At 41.9% G+C, this 16,815-nt stretch overlaps 1 protein-coding gene across 1 annotated transcript; it reads right to left on the bottom strand.

Annotated features, from left to right (window-relative positions):
• Positions 1-5,704: 5,704 nt before the first annotated feature.
• On the bottom strand, positions 5,705-13,849 carry LOC112576348 (intestine-specific homeobox-like). Its single transcript, XM_025258717.1, has 7 exons — positions 13,805-13,849; positions 13,531-13,634; positions 12,310-12,467; positions 11,939-12,066; positions 9,094-9,183; positions 8,002-8,099; positions 5,705-7,744 (listed from the first exon to the last, which is right to left on the bottom strand). Exons 1-7 carry the CDS (start codon positions 13,816-13,818, stop codon positions 7,707-7,709), a joined length of 630 nt encoding a protein of 209 aa, XP_025114502.1. The 5' UTR covers positions 13,819-13,849; the 3' UTR covers positions 5,705-7,706.
• Positions 13,850-16,815: the final 2,966 nt, after the last annotated feature.

Below are 16,815 nucleotides of genomic sequence, written 5' to 3'. Positions count from 1 at the left end.
TGCAAGCCAAACAAAAATGGAGTATATATATGATTTTTTTCCAAGGGTTCGTTCTTCAGTTATTATAAATGTGAGAATGTGAATTGAATTCCAAATCTATGTATCATGGACCGTTTGATACATATATTAGTCTCGGTAGCCACTACACCGGCATATGAAATCTCATTCTGGATAAAGGTTAATACATAATTACACTCACCTCTGTCAACAAGGGTACATTTTGTACTACAGATCCACCCATGCCAGACTGACGTGGACCGCAATATCCTTGATCCACGAACAGTGTTTGAAAAGTTTATGAACTTTGACAGTGTTTCTAGATTCGCGCGTTCCCTATGGCTATTTTAATTGTGATGAATGAAAAAATTATATAATCTGAAAAAAATGTATACAGCAATAAACATTTTTGAACCTGTGTAGCTCATCTCACTTCCCACAGTCGACCAACCTGGCGGGAATGAGTACCCAACTCTATAGAGGGCTGGAGAAAGGCAGAGATCGAGTGTCTACACTCTCCTGAAAGGTAAGGGTACGAGGGAGGAGATGGGCACCGCCCTCGCGTACATCTGGCCCCAGGAAAAGTGAGCTAGGTTTCTGTTGATAGAGAATCTCTGCTAGTATTATCATTAGCAAAGTCGGTATACGATCGAGCTGTCGACCCTAAACGGACAGCTTGTGTAATGCTTTTCCGACTAATGTTACTCTATGTTAGTCTGGAAACTGTGACTTGATGTCAAGGACATGTGCTGCTTTACGAGTTCAGCAGAGGTCATGAGTTCAGCAGAGAGCATCGGCCCTGGTGCTCGATTTCGTAAGAACATAAAAAACTCCGCCACTTCTTTTTACACTCCAACTCAGAAAGGTGTCAGTAGTTCATTGGTATTGCGGTTATTTGAAACTCGATTCTTGGTGCTAGACGCTATGGCTGGTAATAAATCACTATAAAAAGGTTCCTTAATTCTTGTTCACTCTTCCGTTACACATTTATCTGCCTCCAAAACAGAAATACTATATCCCTATTTTTGCAGCAGTTAGGCTTCTCTGTACAGGTGCAGCCACTGCTAAATAATGAAGTTTCAGTGTGACCCTGTAGTGTCCCTCCCTTCTTTTATTTTAGTTTTATTTGTTTAATATTATGATCTGTTGTCTGATGCGTGGATGAGCAATCCGTTGATGTTATCCTCACTTCTGTCTGATGATCGAGTAACCATGATTTATGATTGTTTGCTGTTTTGAGTGGAGAAGAGCAAGTCTTCGTGCAAGGAAGAAGAATGCCGAAGGAACGCATAAAGAATAAATTGAAAGGTAAATATTTTTTGAAAAATTTAATTTCTATTTATGAGAAAAATGGGCAAGTCAAAATTGGTGCTGAACAATTCTGTGTTAATCTTGCTTTTGCAAACAATTAAACCGGGGGTTGTAAAACGACGACGATGAGGATCGATTGATCAGGAGGAGAACTAGTCAAAACTTACTGCACGTCTAAAGAGAATCATGTAACAGCGAAACATGGTAAAAGCATATTGGACGCCGAGAGTTCCGAAAGTAGATTTACCAGACAATCCAATTTATTACTTTTTTTTTCAAGTGTACAGTCATCGTGATAATGGCATGAACGCCGGCACCGTCTAACCCGGGTGTGTTGGCATGGCTGAGTGTGCATGCGTCAGAAATGTGAACGGGTAGAGTAAACCCTTCCCTCACGACTTCCTCGTCCTCGGTTTAACCCGTCCCCGATGACGAAACATGGCCATGCAGTCAGCTCGTGGCAGGGATATATATATATGACAGGTTTATGGTTCGTACGCATGTGAATGCCTGGGGACCAGGGTGAGGCTGTCTGGCTAAAGGAGGTGCCCTCTGTCTGACCCTCCTCCAACCCCCAGTCTGTGTCTACCTGCCACTCTGTTTTCTAATAGGTCCTTGTTTATTTGGTCTCGCCATTTCCGATGATGAAGGAAATCAAAGGGGATATAGGGCAAAGACAATCCTTTTTTCCCCAAGCTGCGTAAAAACCTGACAGTTCTATGACAATTGAAAATGACAGTCCTCCTATGAGCTTTGTCTCAGCTTGAGCCTCTACTACGTCTACGTGACAACCACAGTCACGTGAGTAGTGTTTCTGCAGTCTGCTTCTAGACTGAATTATCAGTCATTTCCAAATTAGTGTCAAAACTAACAAGAAACCTGGGCTGATCGCCGTGCGGACTGCTCACGTAATTAATCTTCCACAATTAACAAAAGAGGACATCTTTAATTTAAGCACGGAGGTGTATAGTAATAGAAGTTCGTGATATGACATGGTGTTCATGGTGTCACATCGTATCAAGCCGTCAGGTCACGGTGTTCTGACATTTTCTGAAACTTGCTATCTTGTAGGTCTTTTTAAGTGCAGTGTGATATCGCATGTGAGTTTTCATGCACTTACATGAGACCTACTATCTGACTCTATCAGTCTCTTGTGTCTAGCTTCAGTCTTAAAAGTTCTGTTCTATGTCCGAGCCTGCCACTTGTTCTTATAAATGATAAATGTTGGTTGGTTTCTTTTTTCGGAAACTGGCTTCGGGAAAACTCTTTCTCTGCCATTGGCCCACCCGCTCTCTCTCTCTTTTAATCTGAAAGCACGAGGTTAGACCACTCAGTATGTAATTTTTTTTTTTTTTTTAGGCCCTTTCGCCCCTCCTGGGGCATAGGCCATCAACTACAGTCTTAACTGTTGTCGATGTTTCGGTAGCAAGGATTTGTTTTTTTTTTTACGGGGTGGGGGTGCTGGCCCCACGCCCAACCCTCCTCCTTTTTCAGCCGGGCTTGGGACCGTCCTTGGCGGAGGGCGGCCAGCCCTGTAAACAGATGCCACGTGCAGAGAAAGAACAGTGTGCCCGAGACGAGAAATGAACTCAGGGCAGCCAACCTTCACTGTATTGGTGACAGGCGCTAACAGCGCTAGCCGTTGCGCCACCGGGCCGCCATCAGTATGTAATAGTCTCTCTCTTTCTCTCTCGTTCCCCAGGCAATGGATTAGAACACTCTTTCAGTAAATAACTTCTTTCTGCATTATTTTATCTCTTTGTCTGTATCTCTCTTTCTCGACTCGAAGACAATGTATTAGATCACAGTTACTAGTGTTTTTTATTTTATCTCACTCGTTTGTGTGTGCGTGCGGCGCGCATCCATTGAAATTCTTGGGTTTTCTTTTTTTAAACCATTATCACGTCATCACCTGTCCTCAAAAGTTGCCTAAACAGGATGGCTGTGTGCGGAATATGAATTGGATAAGTATGTGTGTGGGCGTGCGCGTGGTACATTATTTGCAAACAATTAAATCAGAGATTGTAGAGTGGTGATGAGGTGATGACGATGAGGATGTCAGCAATTTGGTCTACACTTTGGAAACCGGTCAAGGTCCAGAATCCTAGTAACACAGTTCAACTGTAAAAGTGGTCTGCCCTTGATTAACCCACATGTACGAGTCACACAGGTCAGCACATGCACATCCACGCACACATGACACATCTCAAGTGCCGTCACTTCAGAACAGATGCTCAGTTTATTTTCATAGTGACCATTCAAACTATCTCTTCAAGTTGGTGATCCGGAACTCGGGAACTGTGTTGCAAGCAGGCACACACCTAACAAACATTGAATGCACATTTCTAAATGCCCAAATAGCCAGCTTAATTATTTGCTGAAAATTACAGGCACTTTCATTTTTGAAAAAAAAAAGAGAAGAAAATAACCGTTCATACAAAATTTATCAAAACTGAGAAAATTCGAAACATCGGTGTACTACCTCCATTGACATGCTTTCGTGCTGGGTGTAGCCATTAACGTCGATCTTTGGTTTGGGGAACACGGGATGGGATGGAGGGGTGAATAAAACCTTAACCTGGTAAGGTATGCATCCGAAAATGAGATTTGTGTGTCGTGTACACGATTATATATAAGTTCAAGGCAACTAAGCAAAATGTACAAGGCAGAACTAGGTCGCATGCACCATCACCCAGCTTTTCTTTTGGTTCAGGCTTGAGAGGAGTGGCAAAAACCCGCGGTTGCCATTCACTTCCCTGTAAGATTAATGGAAAGAAAAAGGTTTGTTTTTTTTTTTTTGTTCCACCTCTAACTTCCCCTCCTATTTCTCCTTTTATTATTTTTTTCTCTTCTTTCCATCCTCTCGCTTTCCATGGTTCTCTCCTCTATTTCTCCTCCCCTTCCCCCTAGTTTTCTCGATCAACCTCTTTCGATCTTTTCTCTTATCTTACAAGCTACAGCGCAATTTGAAAGGTGATTTTTTTTTTTGTTTCATAAGCATAAACAAGAATGTTGTATCATGTGTTGCACGCGCTTGATACAGCCTAATTAAATGAAATAATCTTTCCCCTCCACTCCCCAACTCTACGCAAGTCGATATAGTGTTATATTACCGAGATCAAACATTTATCAAGCTGTACACCACATGATGAAACTCATCTCTGTATCGACAAAGTCCATAATAATAATTTTTTTTACTGCACGGCATGTCGCACTCTGACCTGACCAAAAATAATAAAGAAATACTATTAATATATCAATTCTTAACCGTGCATACTGACTCGCCATCTCCTAACCATGCACACTGACTCACCATCTAAGCTTCATCTCAGTCCCTTTTCAAAATATCAGTCGCCTATAACGATACTTACAGTTCGGCGCCCAACTAATTTAGGATTGACACCCTTCGCATCTCCAGGCAAATATGAATAACACAAATTACACTTATAATCCACTAGAAGCGGTTGTTCCTTCCCAGAGGGGGTAGGAAACTCTTTGGTCGCTCCGCGTAACTCAGCGACGGATGGCACTCTAAGGCCGTACACACTGCCGTGTCGGGGGCGTGGTGGTGGTGGTGGGGGGGAGGTTCCCGGGGTCACAGCAGAGGAACTCCACGGTGACGTCACGAGGCCGACGGTGCACCTAGCCCACGTGCTGCTGGGTGTTGGACCGAGGGCGATCGAGGAATGATCTGGGGAGGTGATTCTCCCTCATTTAGAAGGGCTCCAGCTCAATTAACCCATACAAGAAAAAAAGAAAAAACAATATGTAACTCGAATTTACACTATACTACTATTCTAAACCATATTCACGATTTGTAAATCTCCTTAGTTGAGATTACATATAGTAGAGCAGGGTAGTGTCCATCGACGGTGGATGCGGCACGATACTGACACTTTGGGGATTAACCTCGCCCAGACGAGGTATGACATCTTTTTCTGTTACTGCCTATGGAATTGTAATAGAACGCACGTACGTTTGTTTCAAAGATAGCAGGACTAACATATGAGAGAAAGACGTATGAATATCTTAATCAGAATTTATAGCAACTTCGCCTGAATTTTATTAAATTAAGGGGGACAATTTATTATTTCTCTAAACCAAAATTAGAGTTGAATCGCTTCACAGCCCACAGTCCGAAAAAGCGCGATAAAGAAAAGTACACGAACATTATAACGGCCACTTTTCGGCAATCAAACGTGATTTAGCAAATGCACTATCTACCTCTGTTGCTTCCTACGTGATCAAGCGCTCAGGTAACATAAATTAAGTGACTTTGTAAGCTTGGTATACTGGTGACTCATTGGTATTCCCAAATCTTTCTTCGCCAATTTTTTCCCCCACCTTTCACTAGACGTCCTTTGTCATGGATCCATGGTTCAGATATTCCATAGAAGGACCACAATTTTTTCCCCAAGAAAGAAGTGGTCTTCGTCGTTTCGCATTCAAAAATGCTTAAATAAGAAAGGGGTAAAAATAAATTCCCCGGGAGATTAAATCTCGATCGGGGTTAGGATTCTAAATTCGTTCTTCTACACTTTCTCGCTCGTGGTGGCGTCGAACTCAGCGCGCCTTTTCAATTCTTTTCTTTACAATTTCAAAAGACATGCACTTTATGCTGCACACGCTGTAGACTGCTCTACATTTTTACGAAGGAGTGGGACGGGGGAAAAAAACGATTGTATGGAATGCACAGTTGCAGATCAATCTCTTCTCACACGCACAAGAGCGCTCGCCTCAGTACACAGGGGAGATAAGTTAGACCAACGGCGAAAAATTAAACAGCTTTAGAAGACAGAAAAATACAAAAAAAAAAAAAAAAAAAGGAATCACAAGAAATGGTTAATATTTCAAAATACCCTTAACCTCCGGAGTGGTAAATATGAAAAAGGATATATAGGTATATACATACAATCTTTAGTGTCACTATAGAGTGAAGTCATACACTCGTTGACCTATATAAGCCTCGCCCGAACTGGTCAGACCACGCATGATCGGTTGTGACCGGCTCTTTCCGGTTGCATCGTGTTTTCAGTGACCTCCAGATGAAGCATGCCACGCAAGACCTGCATGGGCTGCCATGCACTTTTCGCTGCGGTGTCGGCCTCCAGCCGCGACTCTTTCTAACGCGAACACTTTGACATAGTAGACGACACCCGACACAGTTGAGTGGAGATATGCGCTGGAGGATTTTGGCGTCGGAGAAATATAGTTTAGTGAGTTAGGTTAGGTGAGAAGTGATGGCATAACAGTTATCTGCCAATGACGTTTGGAACTTTTTCTGGATGGGTGGGAGGTAAGGGGAGTGAGGGGGCTGGTTGTAAAAGGGTGGAGTGTCGAAATTTGGTTCTAGTTATAGCATGTCGTACGACATACTCGAAAGATTGAAGTTCTCAAATAAAACCTATCGGCGGCCAGCTGTAACCTGTCCTCGGGGATGGTAGTGGGACAAGAAACAGAGTCCAGCTGTAAAAGCGTCCTTTGTCCAGACTCCAATCACTATAACACGGAAAGCTACAAAATTGCCCGTCAGTGTTTTGTTGGCTAGCAATAAGATGAAGGTTATAAGAAGAACAGAAAAAAAAACAAAAACAAACAAACAAACCTAAAGTAGTCGGGTCTATAACTTAAAAAATTGTTTAAACGCGGTATCCTATAAGGAGTTTTTTTTTAAACGTATGTACCCATGTCCTCTATTTTTAAACTGCAATCGGAATTTAAAATGGGCACAACTCTCCAGTTTCTTTACACAAGTGCTACAACCATCCATTATGTGCGTACGCAAGTTTTTACTTCCTCTCAACCCAAGATGCGCGCAAACTGTCTGGGTGTGGCCAGGACCGGCGCAAGGAAATGCTGCGCCCTAGGCGAGAGACAAATACTCCGCCCCCACCCCCAATCGCCTCTCAAAAGAGAACATTTCATCAATTATAAATATATAAATTATGTCACAAAGTTACAACGTGGAAAGTGTCATCATCATAAACTGCAACATACTGTCCAGGTTTTATAAATGTAAACTGGGGATCTGATCCTGAAGCAGGTTTAGCCACAGCTGCCCCAAGACTGGCGAGTGCAGGTCCAGCAACAGCCACAGCAAGACGACAAAATGACTTTGGCAAACTCATTGAGCCTGGCCATTGACGTGAGAGTTAACTGACCACCATGGACAGGAACGCCGGTGGGGTCAGTCACCGAATGGACCGCTGCTGTCGGCGCCTGTCACGTGACCTGGAGGTGCCAGAAGCGAACAATGCGAAGCAATCCGTAGGTGGAGAAGGTGACGAACGGTGTTTTTGACTCTGAGAAACACAAAAGCGTAGCTGTTGCGTGCGAAGCGAAAGCAAACCACAGTTCACCAGCATCAAACCAGAGCCGCAGCAGGTAAAAAACAAGAGTCACGAGATCAAAGCGAAGATGAGCAGCACAAAATAACCTGAAAAAGATATATATATATACAAAATCATTTAAACCACTTCATTGAATTCCTATAATTTAATAGTAAAGACAGGAGGCAGAGTAAACTAAAAGACATCAGTTTTCTTCAATGATAATGTCAAAAGTTTGATTGTTTAATTACCTGAAAAACATGGCATCTGTAATTTCCAAAGCAAGCTGAAAATATGAGTCAGTTTACGCATGCATGTCTAACACAACGGCAGAAGTCTAAACCCTCATCGCTGAGGTACTCACCTAGCAATAAAAGGGCAACTACTCCTGGAACTAGGGGAACAGCCATAAATCCGTGGAGCAAAGAACTTAATAAGGAAAATACCTGGTTCCACAAAGGGCTGAATAAATGAGAAAAGACAAAAGAAAATTATAACAATGTTTCAGTTTCATATGATTCAGAATTCTGACTAAAAAGAAAAGTAACTACTAGCTGCCGCATAAAGAGCAATACAAATTTTGTCCCACTCCTAACATAATACCCCTGCCTCAAACTCATCTAGATAAGATTTAAAAAAAAAACCCAACAACAGTGGCTTAACATGTGCATCTTACACTAACTTATATAGCACCATATCCTAGTCCTTTGGGCAGGCTCATGGCGGTTTACAGATAAAAAGACACACACACAGATACATACAGACGGACGTAACATAACATAGAATGCGATGTGAGGTGAAAGATATGTAGCCAGCAACTGCTCCCAGCGTGCACAATTCATTAGAAAAACTGCAGTTTAGGCTGCAAATGCTCTTTTCCATACCACAGGTCCATTCATACATAGAACAGACATAGTAAGTAGAAGCTTTTTTCCTTTTTTTTTTTGTTGTTGTTGCCACTCATTGGGTTGCCTGCATAATGCCTATTTGAAAATCCAAAATGAGTTTACAAGCCGTCGGAAGAATATGAGTGCTAATCCAGTGATATAATAGTTTCAAAACATTCAACTGTTTGTCATCTTTCATGAAGCGCAAAATCAAATGATTTCGTTTTAGTGACAAAAATTGCCTAAACACTGGAGTAATCTTCAGCAGAAAATGATATCACAGGAGATAGATGTTTACTGCATGTATTATTCAATAGCATCAAATCAGTTAAAAAGTGTGATATGCAGTAGTGTAATATCTTTTCACAGAATAAAATGTGCAAGAGTTACAGATCTATAGCTCGTAGTTCAGATCTACGAAGTCATTATTAATGTGTGATGAAAGCAGATTATGACATAATTGGAAATAATTCTTGTCTGGAGATCAAATCATTGTAGATAAGCTAGGATCTATGTGATCACAAATCAGAGCAACAGAATCTTGATCATTTTTCTGAAGCAACACTGACCAGCACGATGACCTAGACAGTATAGTAGATAAAGATGAATGAGGCAAAGCTGACCATCCTCCAACAAGCAAGCTGGTCGTGCCCTGTTGGCTGACAACAGAGAGAAGTGTCATTTAAGACAATGTTCATTCAAATAAGCAACAAAATTAAAATCATTCCAAAATTTTAAAAAACTCATCATAGAATACAACTTTTCCATAAAATGTTTGTAATGCAAAACAGTTATCATCGTTCAATTTTGAATTTCTGTAGGCTTCTAATCAAAATGGATTGTTAACTTTCTGGTTAAACGTTCCCAGACAGTCTGTTTCCAGCATGCATTCTCCTCTTCCAGAAATACAGAGGTTATTCACAAGAAATGTCAATCTAGATTGTACTGTTTACAAAAACTACGTTCACTGAATGTCAACAAAAAGGTTTTAAGTGTTTTTTACAGATGTTTTCTTGAGTCTGTGTTGACATTTGGATTTTTATGTTGGTATGGAGGATTGAGAGCTAGTAATAAGAATGTGTTAGATAGAGTTGTGAGTGTGAGTGGGAAGGTGATTGGGGAGAAGCAGGAGTGTCTGAGTGAGTTGTATGAAAGACGAGTAGTACGGAAAGCGAGAGTGATTGTGAAAGATAGTACACATGTTTTAGCACAGTATTATAACCTTCTTCCGTCCAAGAGACGTTTTAATGGTGGACGAACACACAACTAAATGTCTGGAGGGATGGACAGTCACCAGAAAAAAAAAGTGTCATTCGTGGATCCACGACCGATGACAAACACGATCGTGTCACACACCTAATAAAGCAGGGGTCTCAAACACGCGGCCCGCGGGCCGCATGCGGCCCGCAAAAAACATTTTTGTGCGGCCCGCGGCCACTTCCGCGATGTATATGTATGTTGTACTTTGTTGTTAGCGAGATGATAGCAAAGGCATCGCGACCATTCACCGAAGGCCAGTTTGTAAAAGAGTGTATGCTACAGGCGTGTGAAATTATGTCTCGAGAAAAAGAAGCTCTTCGAAGGCATAAGTTTGTCTGCGAACACAGTTGCAAGCAGGATCACCGAGTTGCACTGGACGAGTGTACTGGTGTAGCAGACACCGCATACTGTGCCGTTTTCATTCGTTGGGTCGACGAAAACTTGAACATTGTTGAAGAGCTATTGGACTTACTACCCATGAAAGGAACGACGACTGGACGTGACGTGTTTCAAGAACTGGAAGCTTGTATTGACAGGTGTGGGCTACCGTGGGAAAAACTTGTTTCAGTGGCTACGGACGGTGCACCAGCAATGCGTTCAGAGAAGGTTGGTGTTGTTGGATTAATGGTAGAGAAACGGAATCAGCTCAGCTTGGCAGGACCTTTTGCAGCCATACACTGCATTCTGCACCAAGAAGCACTCTGTGCCAAAAGTCTACAAATGAAGAACGTGATGGATGTTGTCGTGAAGACGGCGAACTTCATACGTGCACGGGGTCTCAACCACAGACAGTTTGTGTCATTTCTAGCTGATTTAGAAACGGAATACGGAGAGTTGCTGTATCTTATGGAAGTCAGATGGTTGAGTCGTGGAAAAGTGCTGCAGAGATTTTTTGAACTGAGACGGGAAATAGCATTGTTCATGGCAATGAAAGACAGAGACATACCTCAGCTCAGTGACCCAATGTTTTTGTCGGATCTTGCTTTTCTTACTGACATCACGCAACATCTCAATACACTCAATTCACAACTGCAGGGCTTAAAGAAGCTGATTACCGTGATGTTTGACCGCATCAAATCATTCAGATGCAAGCTGACTTTGTGGGCCACTCAGCTGGCAGATGGAAACCTGGCTCATTTCTCTTTTCTACAGAGCATAACGGTTGAACCATAGCGCCTGAAAGACTACGTAGACATCCTCTCCAGACTACTGGAAGATTTTGAACACCGCTTTCAGCAATTCACTGCTCTCCAACCACAGTTTGTCCTTCTTGCCACTCCGTTCGCAGTTGATGTGAAAAACGTTCCAGAGGAAGTGCAGATGGAACTACTGGACCTGCAGTGTGACACTGTTGACTGTTCTGAAGCAAAAAATACGTTGATGTTGGAGTTCCAGATTTCTACCAGTTTCTTCCTAGAGAGAATTTTCCAAACTTATTCTGCACAGCTGCTAGAATTCTAGCGATGTTTGGGAGTACGTACGCTTGCGAACAGTTTTTCTCCAGAATAAAGATCAACAAAACAGCATTAGGATCAAGACTGACTGATGAGCATCTGAGAGCAACCTTGCGGCTTGCCACTACACGCGACTTCAGGCCTAACGTCGATGGTCTGGTCTCTGCCAAACGATCTCAGCTGAGTGGACAGAAACATGAGTGACGAGCCATCTGCAGTAGGCCTAGTAATTATAGTTGGTTTTTTGGGGGGAACTACAGTTTCGTGACAGAGACAACGTCAACTTATTTTAATAAACTAAACTGCCTGTGCATGTAATAAACTACACTAAATGTAATTAATAATTATAAAAGCTTTATTTTAGCATTTAACTGCAGTGACAGTAGTGTTCGTAAAATTTAATGAAAAAACATTTTCTTTTCGTGGTGCGGCCCGCTGACTGGCTGTTACTTTCCACTGCGGCCCACATGCTAATATGAGTTTGAGACCCCTGTAATAAAGTGAACCACACTGAGATGCTTGGAGTAAGTTTTGCTGTATTAAGCAATGTCTACATGAAAAGTCTAGTAGTTGGGGGCTTAGGCAGAGTTCTTTAAAGCAAACAATCAGTTCGGAAATTTCCCCAACATCAATATGTAGACAAAGAGATTAGCAAGACAGTTGTCAGGATGACTGATAAAGACGAGAACTATATGCCTACCGTTGTATCAGGACAGCAGCAATCAATAGTGACAAAGCCGCTGCCACTCCCAAAAACTTGAGACCAAAGGAAAGGCGATTTTTTTTTCTGTCTCGCCGCCACTTCCCCCGGCGATTGGAAAACCACTCCTGTAAGTTAGAACCAAAACGCACAGTGTTAATAGGTGTCTCTTTGAGTCGCTCGCAATAGTCGTCGTCGTTGTCGTTGTCGATATATGATTAACACATACATTCCCTCTTCCACAATCCCTTCCATTTCAGACATGTTTGCTTACAAATATTATCATGCACAGAAGGAGGTCAACAACACTAGTCAGGGCTGTTTAGTTAACAACTAGTTGACTAGGCTTTTAACCGGTTTACTGTGCTTACCCGAACCCTTATGGGTGCAAGCCCCGTCTGTCTAGCGAGCTCCTGGCGGACAGCCACCCCGGGGTTGTGGCTTATCCTAAAGTGCTGCTCGAGCAGCCGCCGCTGCTCATCCCGGAGTGTTGTCCGCTGTGCTCGACGGGGCTCCGGGTTGTCGGGATCTGCGACAAGTGGGAGCATAACAAGACCTTATAAATATAAATTGTAGGCAATTGGATTATCATTAACACGACCTCATATACATCTATAATACAAATGTAAAGTCAGTCCTTCTGTATGGATCTGAGACATGGTGGGTGACAAATGCCATCACCAACAAGATACAGACATTTGTCAACAGATGTCTGCGCCACATCCTCAACATCAGATGGCCTGAGAAGATCTCCAATACAGACCTGTAGGAGAGAGCCAACCAAAAACCTGGCAGCCAAGACATCAAGAAGCGGAAGTAGGGCTGGACTGGTCACACCTTACGAAAACCAGGCGACAATTTAACGCGACAAGCTCTAGGCTGGAACCCACAGGGGAGGCGCAAGGTTGGGAGACCCAGACAGACATGGAGGAGATCAGTCCACAGAGAGACAGAGACAACTGACATGACATGCTCCCAACTGGAAAGGGACGCCCAGAACCGGGTCCGATAGAGGGGTTGCGGCCCTATGCTCCACTGGGGGCGAACATGAATAAGAAGAAGAGCTGACGTTCGGCACGTTTGACTGGCTGCATACACCTGTAAAACGGAAAGCACTCTGAAACTAGAAAGAAAGAAACAAAGAAAGAAGCGGAACTTGACGATTCTGATAGAAAGACGTTTGACCTGCTTCTCTGTCTTTCTGCGAGGCCAACAGGTGCGAATACCACAGGTGGTAAAAGGTGCCACAGGTGGTAAAACCCAGAACTGTCTTCGCTGCGTTTTAACCGTGGGAACCGCGGATGTGAACCGGCGAGCTGCTACTTTTGAGACAGGAACTCTCATTATTGAGTGAGCAAGTCTACGGTTCCTAATTTTCTCTTCTAGACAACTCCACTCAGAGCAAAGGCAAGATTCATGACAGTGACCTCAAGGCACAAACTAGAAAGGTCTAGAGTCTTTTAGAGTTTGACTTCATTAGCAGAGTTGACAGCAACTCGTAAGCGATGGGCATTTAGGTACCTCTGTGTGTGTGTGAGAGAGAGAGAATGCTTAACCTAACAATAATGAACCTGGCCTGTTAAAGTACTCACGTGGCACTGCCAACTGGGGAAGTGGTGGGGCAAGTTGATGGGGCAAAAGAACCCCCACAAGAGCAGCCAGGAGACGAACTAGGGTGTTAAACATTTCTTGCCTCCTGAAATGATGCCAGTAGTGTAGTTAAAAACGGCATTAAAAACGATTATTATTCAAACTCTAAAGACTGAGGTTTTTTTTTAATCTATCGTCATATTAGATATTAGCATATGTAAATATAGTAGGGGTTCGCTCTCTCTTTCTACTTATGTCGCAGTGAAATATACTTACTGATTGTTGTCCATTCACCCTCTCTTTTCCTTCTTCTAGTTGTTCTATCTGAACCTCTGTTTTTACATCATTCATACACGCAAATTTTCGTCACTCACAGTATTTCGTCATCCACGCGCGCTCATTCCTTCCACTATATACAAATGTTAGGTGCATTTTATTCGTAGATTGCATTGACATTATCATATCAAGCGGCAGATGTATTTTACAATATTCTCGAACATTTTTCCCATACAACTAGTCCATATCTCTCTGGCCTCAGACATACAGGTTTTGTCATAAATTTAGGTACTTTAAACAGCAGTTCTCTAAGCAATTTGTTATATTACTGTGATGAGATCGAACTTTACTTTGTACTTGTTTGTCGTAGGTATACCGAGTTGAGAGAAGAGTGTATTCAACCCAAGTTCTGTAAATTTCCATCTCACTTTACATTTTCTGTACTTACGGCTAATAATAATAATCTAGACATAACACTTTGCTTTGCCATTTACCTCTACAAAGCATCGGAACGGAGGAATATGGATGTGATATACACTGAAGAAATTTTTGGTCTCTTTTCAATATTTCTGACAAGTTGAAGCTGTAAGAAATGTGCGGCAACGGAGTCAAGAAAGCTGGTTTTGCTGGTTATCAGTTGAAAGTACTTGTGCACGTAATGAAGTGTCATTACGGCGATTTCCTATTACGTGCTTGTAAAGTAATAATAGACACACCTAGTAATGGAATGACACTGAAAGGCCTGCAGTAAGTTTTGCTGCACTAAGCAAGGATTAGAAGAAAATTGTAGTAGTGAGGGGCTTAGGCAGAGTTCATGGAAGCAAACAACCAGTTACGAAAATTCCCAAACATCGTCATGTAGACAAAGAGATTAGCAGCACAGTCGACAGGATGACACATAGGTTTACTTTGTGAAGGCCTTAGATAATAGAACAAATCATATGCAATTAGGCGCTGGTCATGTTTTCAATCACATCCCAAAATAATTGAGGAAGATTTTATCTGGCAGTGGATTGATGCCGCAGAAAGGCACAATAAGAGCCGGGTCGTGATGGGATTACTGGCAGATGACACAGGCTTTACTCTATTCTGACATAGACAACTGGTATTATAAGGCTAGATTCAGATGCAGTCCTGAAAAAGTAACATTAACTCAGCATCAGCTACAAACGAGTACTATGAACTCCGGAAGATCAGCTCCATTCGCCATACTTTCCTTTTGCAATAATTATTGTCTGCCATGTAAACCATTGTGTAACTACTCCATCTGTACACTGTTTATAGTATCTATATCCATTAATAGCTTCATCTATCTGGTATTTCACCTTTATGCTGTTCAGTGTGTCTATATGCATCTTACCGTTCACTGTCTGTTATCTAATGTTTATTTATCATTATTGGTCAGCGGAGTAAGTGCGACCTATCTTGTACAGGATGCAATGTGATACAAGTACACATCATCATTATTATTATTACGTGATGCATGTGGCATCTGTTTACAGGGCTGGTAGCCTTGCCATGATATAGCAGAAATTGCTGGCTCCGAGTAAAACACCAATTTCCACCCCTACTCCCCCACCCCGAGACTCGTTCAAAACACAAGCATAGACAAGGAATTTTGATACGTGCTAATTTTTACAAATTTATTTTTATTTTGTGGGGTGTGTGTGTACAATTGTTAGGCAAGGTTTTGAGTATTCAAAGCAAAGATAGTGTTGTTGTCTAGGCTGGAAACCAAGTACGTGCATGATTACAGGCAGAACTGAGCCAGAGAACTAAATATAGCTGCACCTGATACAACAATCAAAGGGAGAGAACTCAGGAATACTCGTCTGACCACTGGCGATGCTTCGGATTGCATCGCACACTAACACCGAGACTTGGTGGCACAGAAGGCAGACATTCTACAAGCACGATGTTGACGACTTCAGGTTTAGCAATGTGACGAAAATTAAGCACTCGTTGATAGCTAAGCCAGTTTAATTTTTCTGAAAAAAAATGCTTAAAAATGAAGCAATTTGTAGTCTCCCTTGGGCCTTTTAAATGTAAATTCGCAATGGTTGATTATAGCTATCTTAAGTTTATACTGGTCAACATAGAAAGTGAGGCAGAAGTACTGCTGTAATTTCTTATGTTTAAGAAAAAAAGAGTGATGGTCATCAGTTTGACATACGCATGGCAGATCTTTTAAAAACTTTAAAAAGCGGTTTCATCTCTGGTAAAAGTGAAAAATCTGCACCTGACTGCACAGGAATTTGTTTATAAACATAATATTTTTTTAAAAAATTTTTGGGGAAGAGTGTGATTGTACATGTGTTATTTCCCAGAAAGCCAAGCATTAAGCCATCCATCACATTTGGTGTGAATAAATTAACAATCAAAAACAAAACTACACACAATTGTATTGACATGCATCCATCTACCTATCAGACACACACACTTGCAGGGTTTCTTTTATTTGCTTGTTCAACTTTCAACAGAGAACAAGAAATGAATCTTGAACATTGTGCCATGTAAATATATAGTTAATGGTATAAAACAAGAAATATCAAGAGGCGCAAGTGGGGCTAGATCGGTCACATCTTATCCTCACATGAGGAACAGCAAATCATACAGGCTGGTGACACACAAATGCCAGAGAAAAGGGCTTTACTTCATGTGCTTTTTTACACATTGTGTGCATATGTACATAAATGCAAATCCTAGGAAACATACTAGAAGGCGGCAAAATTATAATTTGTGGTACTATCGTACTCTCTGACAAAAAGACAAAACGGACTAGGACACTCTAATTGCACGAAGCAGGGTCGAGAACTGTTGTATTAGTAGAAAAGGAAACAGGGGTCACGAAAACTTTGTTTTGACGGGTGCATGGGTTAATTGATGGATGTTGCATTGATAATACGATCATGATTGGTGATACCATTCAATAATTCCACAAACTAATCGCGACAAGCTCTGGGCACAATTAACAAAAGAGGACATCTTTAATTTAACCACGGAGGTGTGTA

This window comes from Pomacea canaliculata, linkage group LG11 (assembly GCF_003073045.1).
Source record: "Pomacea canaliculata isolate SZHN2017 linkage group LG11, ASM307304v1, whole genome shotgun sequence".
Classification (NCBI taxonomy): domain Eukaryota; kingdom Metazoa; phylum Mollusca; class Gastropoda; order Architaenioglossa; family Ampullariidae; genus Pomacea; species Pomacea canaliculata.
The sequence above is the reverse complement of the archived record's forward strand: the minus strand, read 5'-3'. Positions and strand labels throughout refer to the sequence as shown.

What these genes read in the sequence shown, in the direction of transcription:
- LOC112576348 (XM_025258717.1), bottom strand. An exon ending in TTGCACCCATAAGGGTTCGG is followed by an intron (nt 12,067 to 12,309) that starts GTAAGCACAGTA and finishes TCTAACTTACAG; the next exon opens with GAGTGGTTTTCCAATCGCCG. An exon ending in CTGTCTAGGTCATCGTGCTG is followed by an intron (nt 8,100 to 9,093) that starts GTCAGTGTTGCT and finishes TCATTTATTCAG; the next exon opens with CCCTTTGTGGAACCAGGTAT.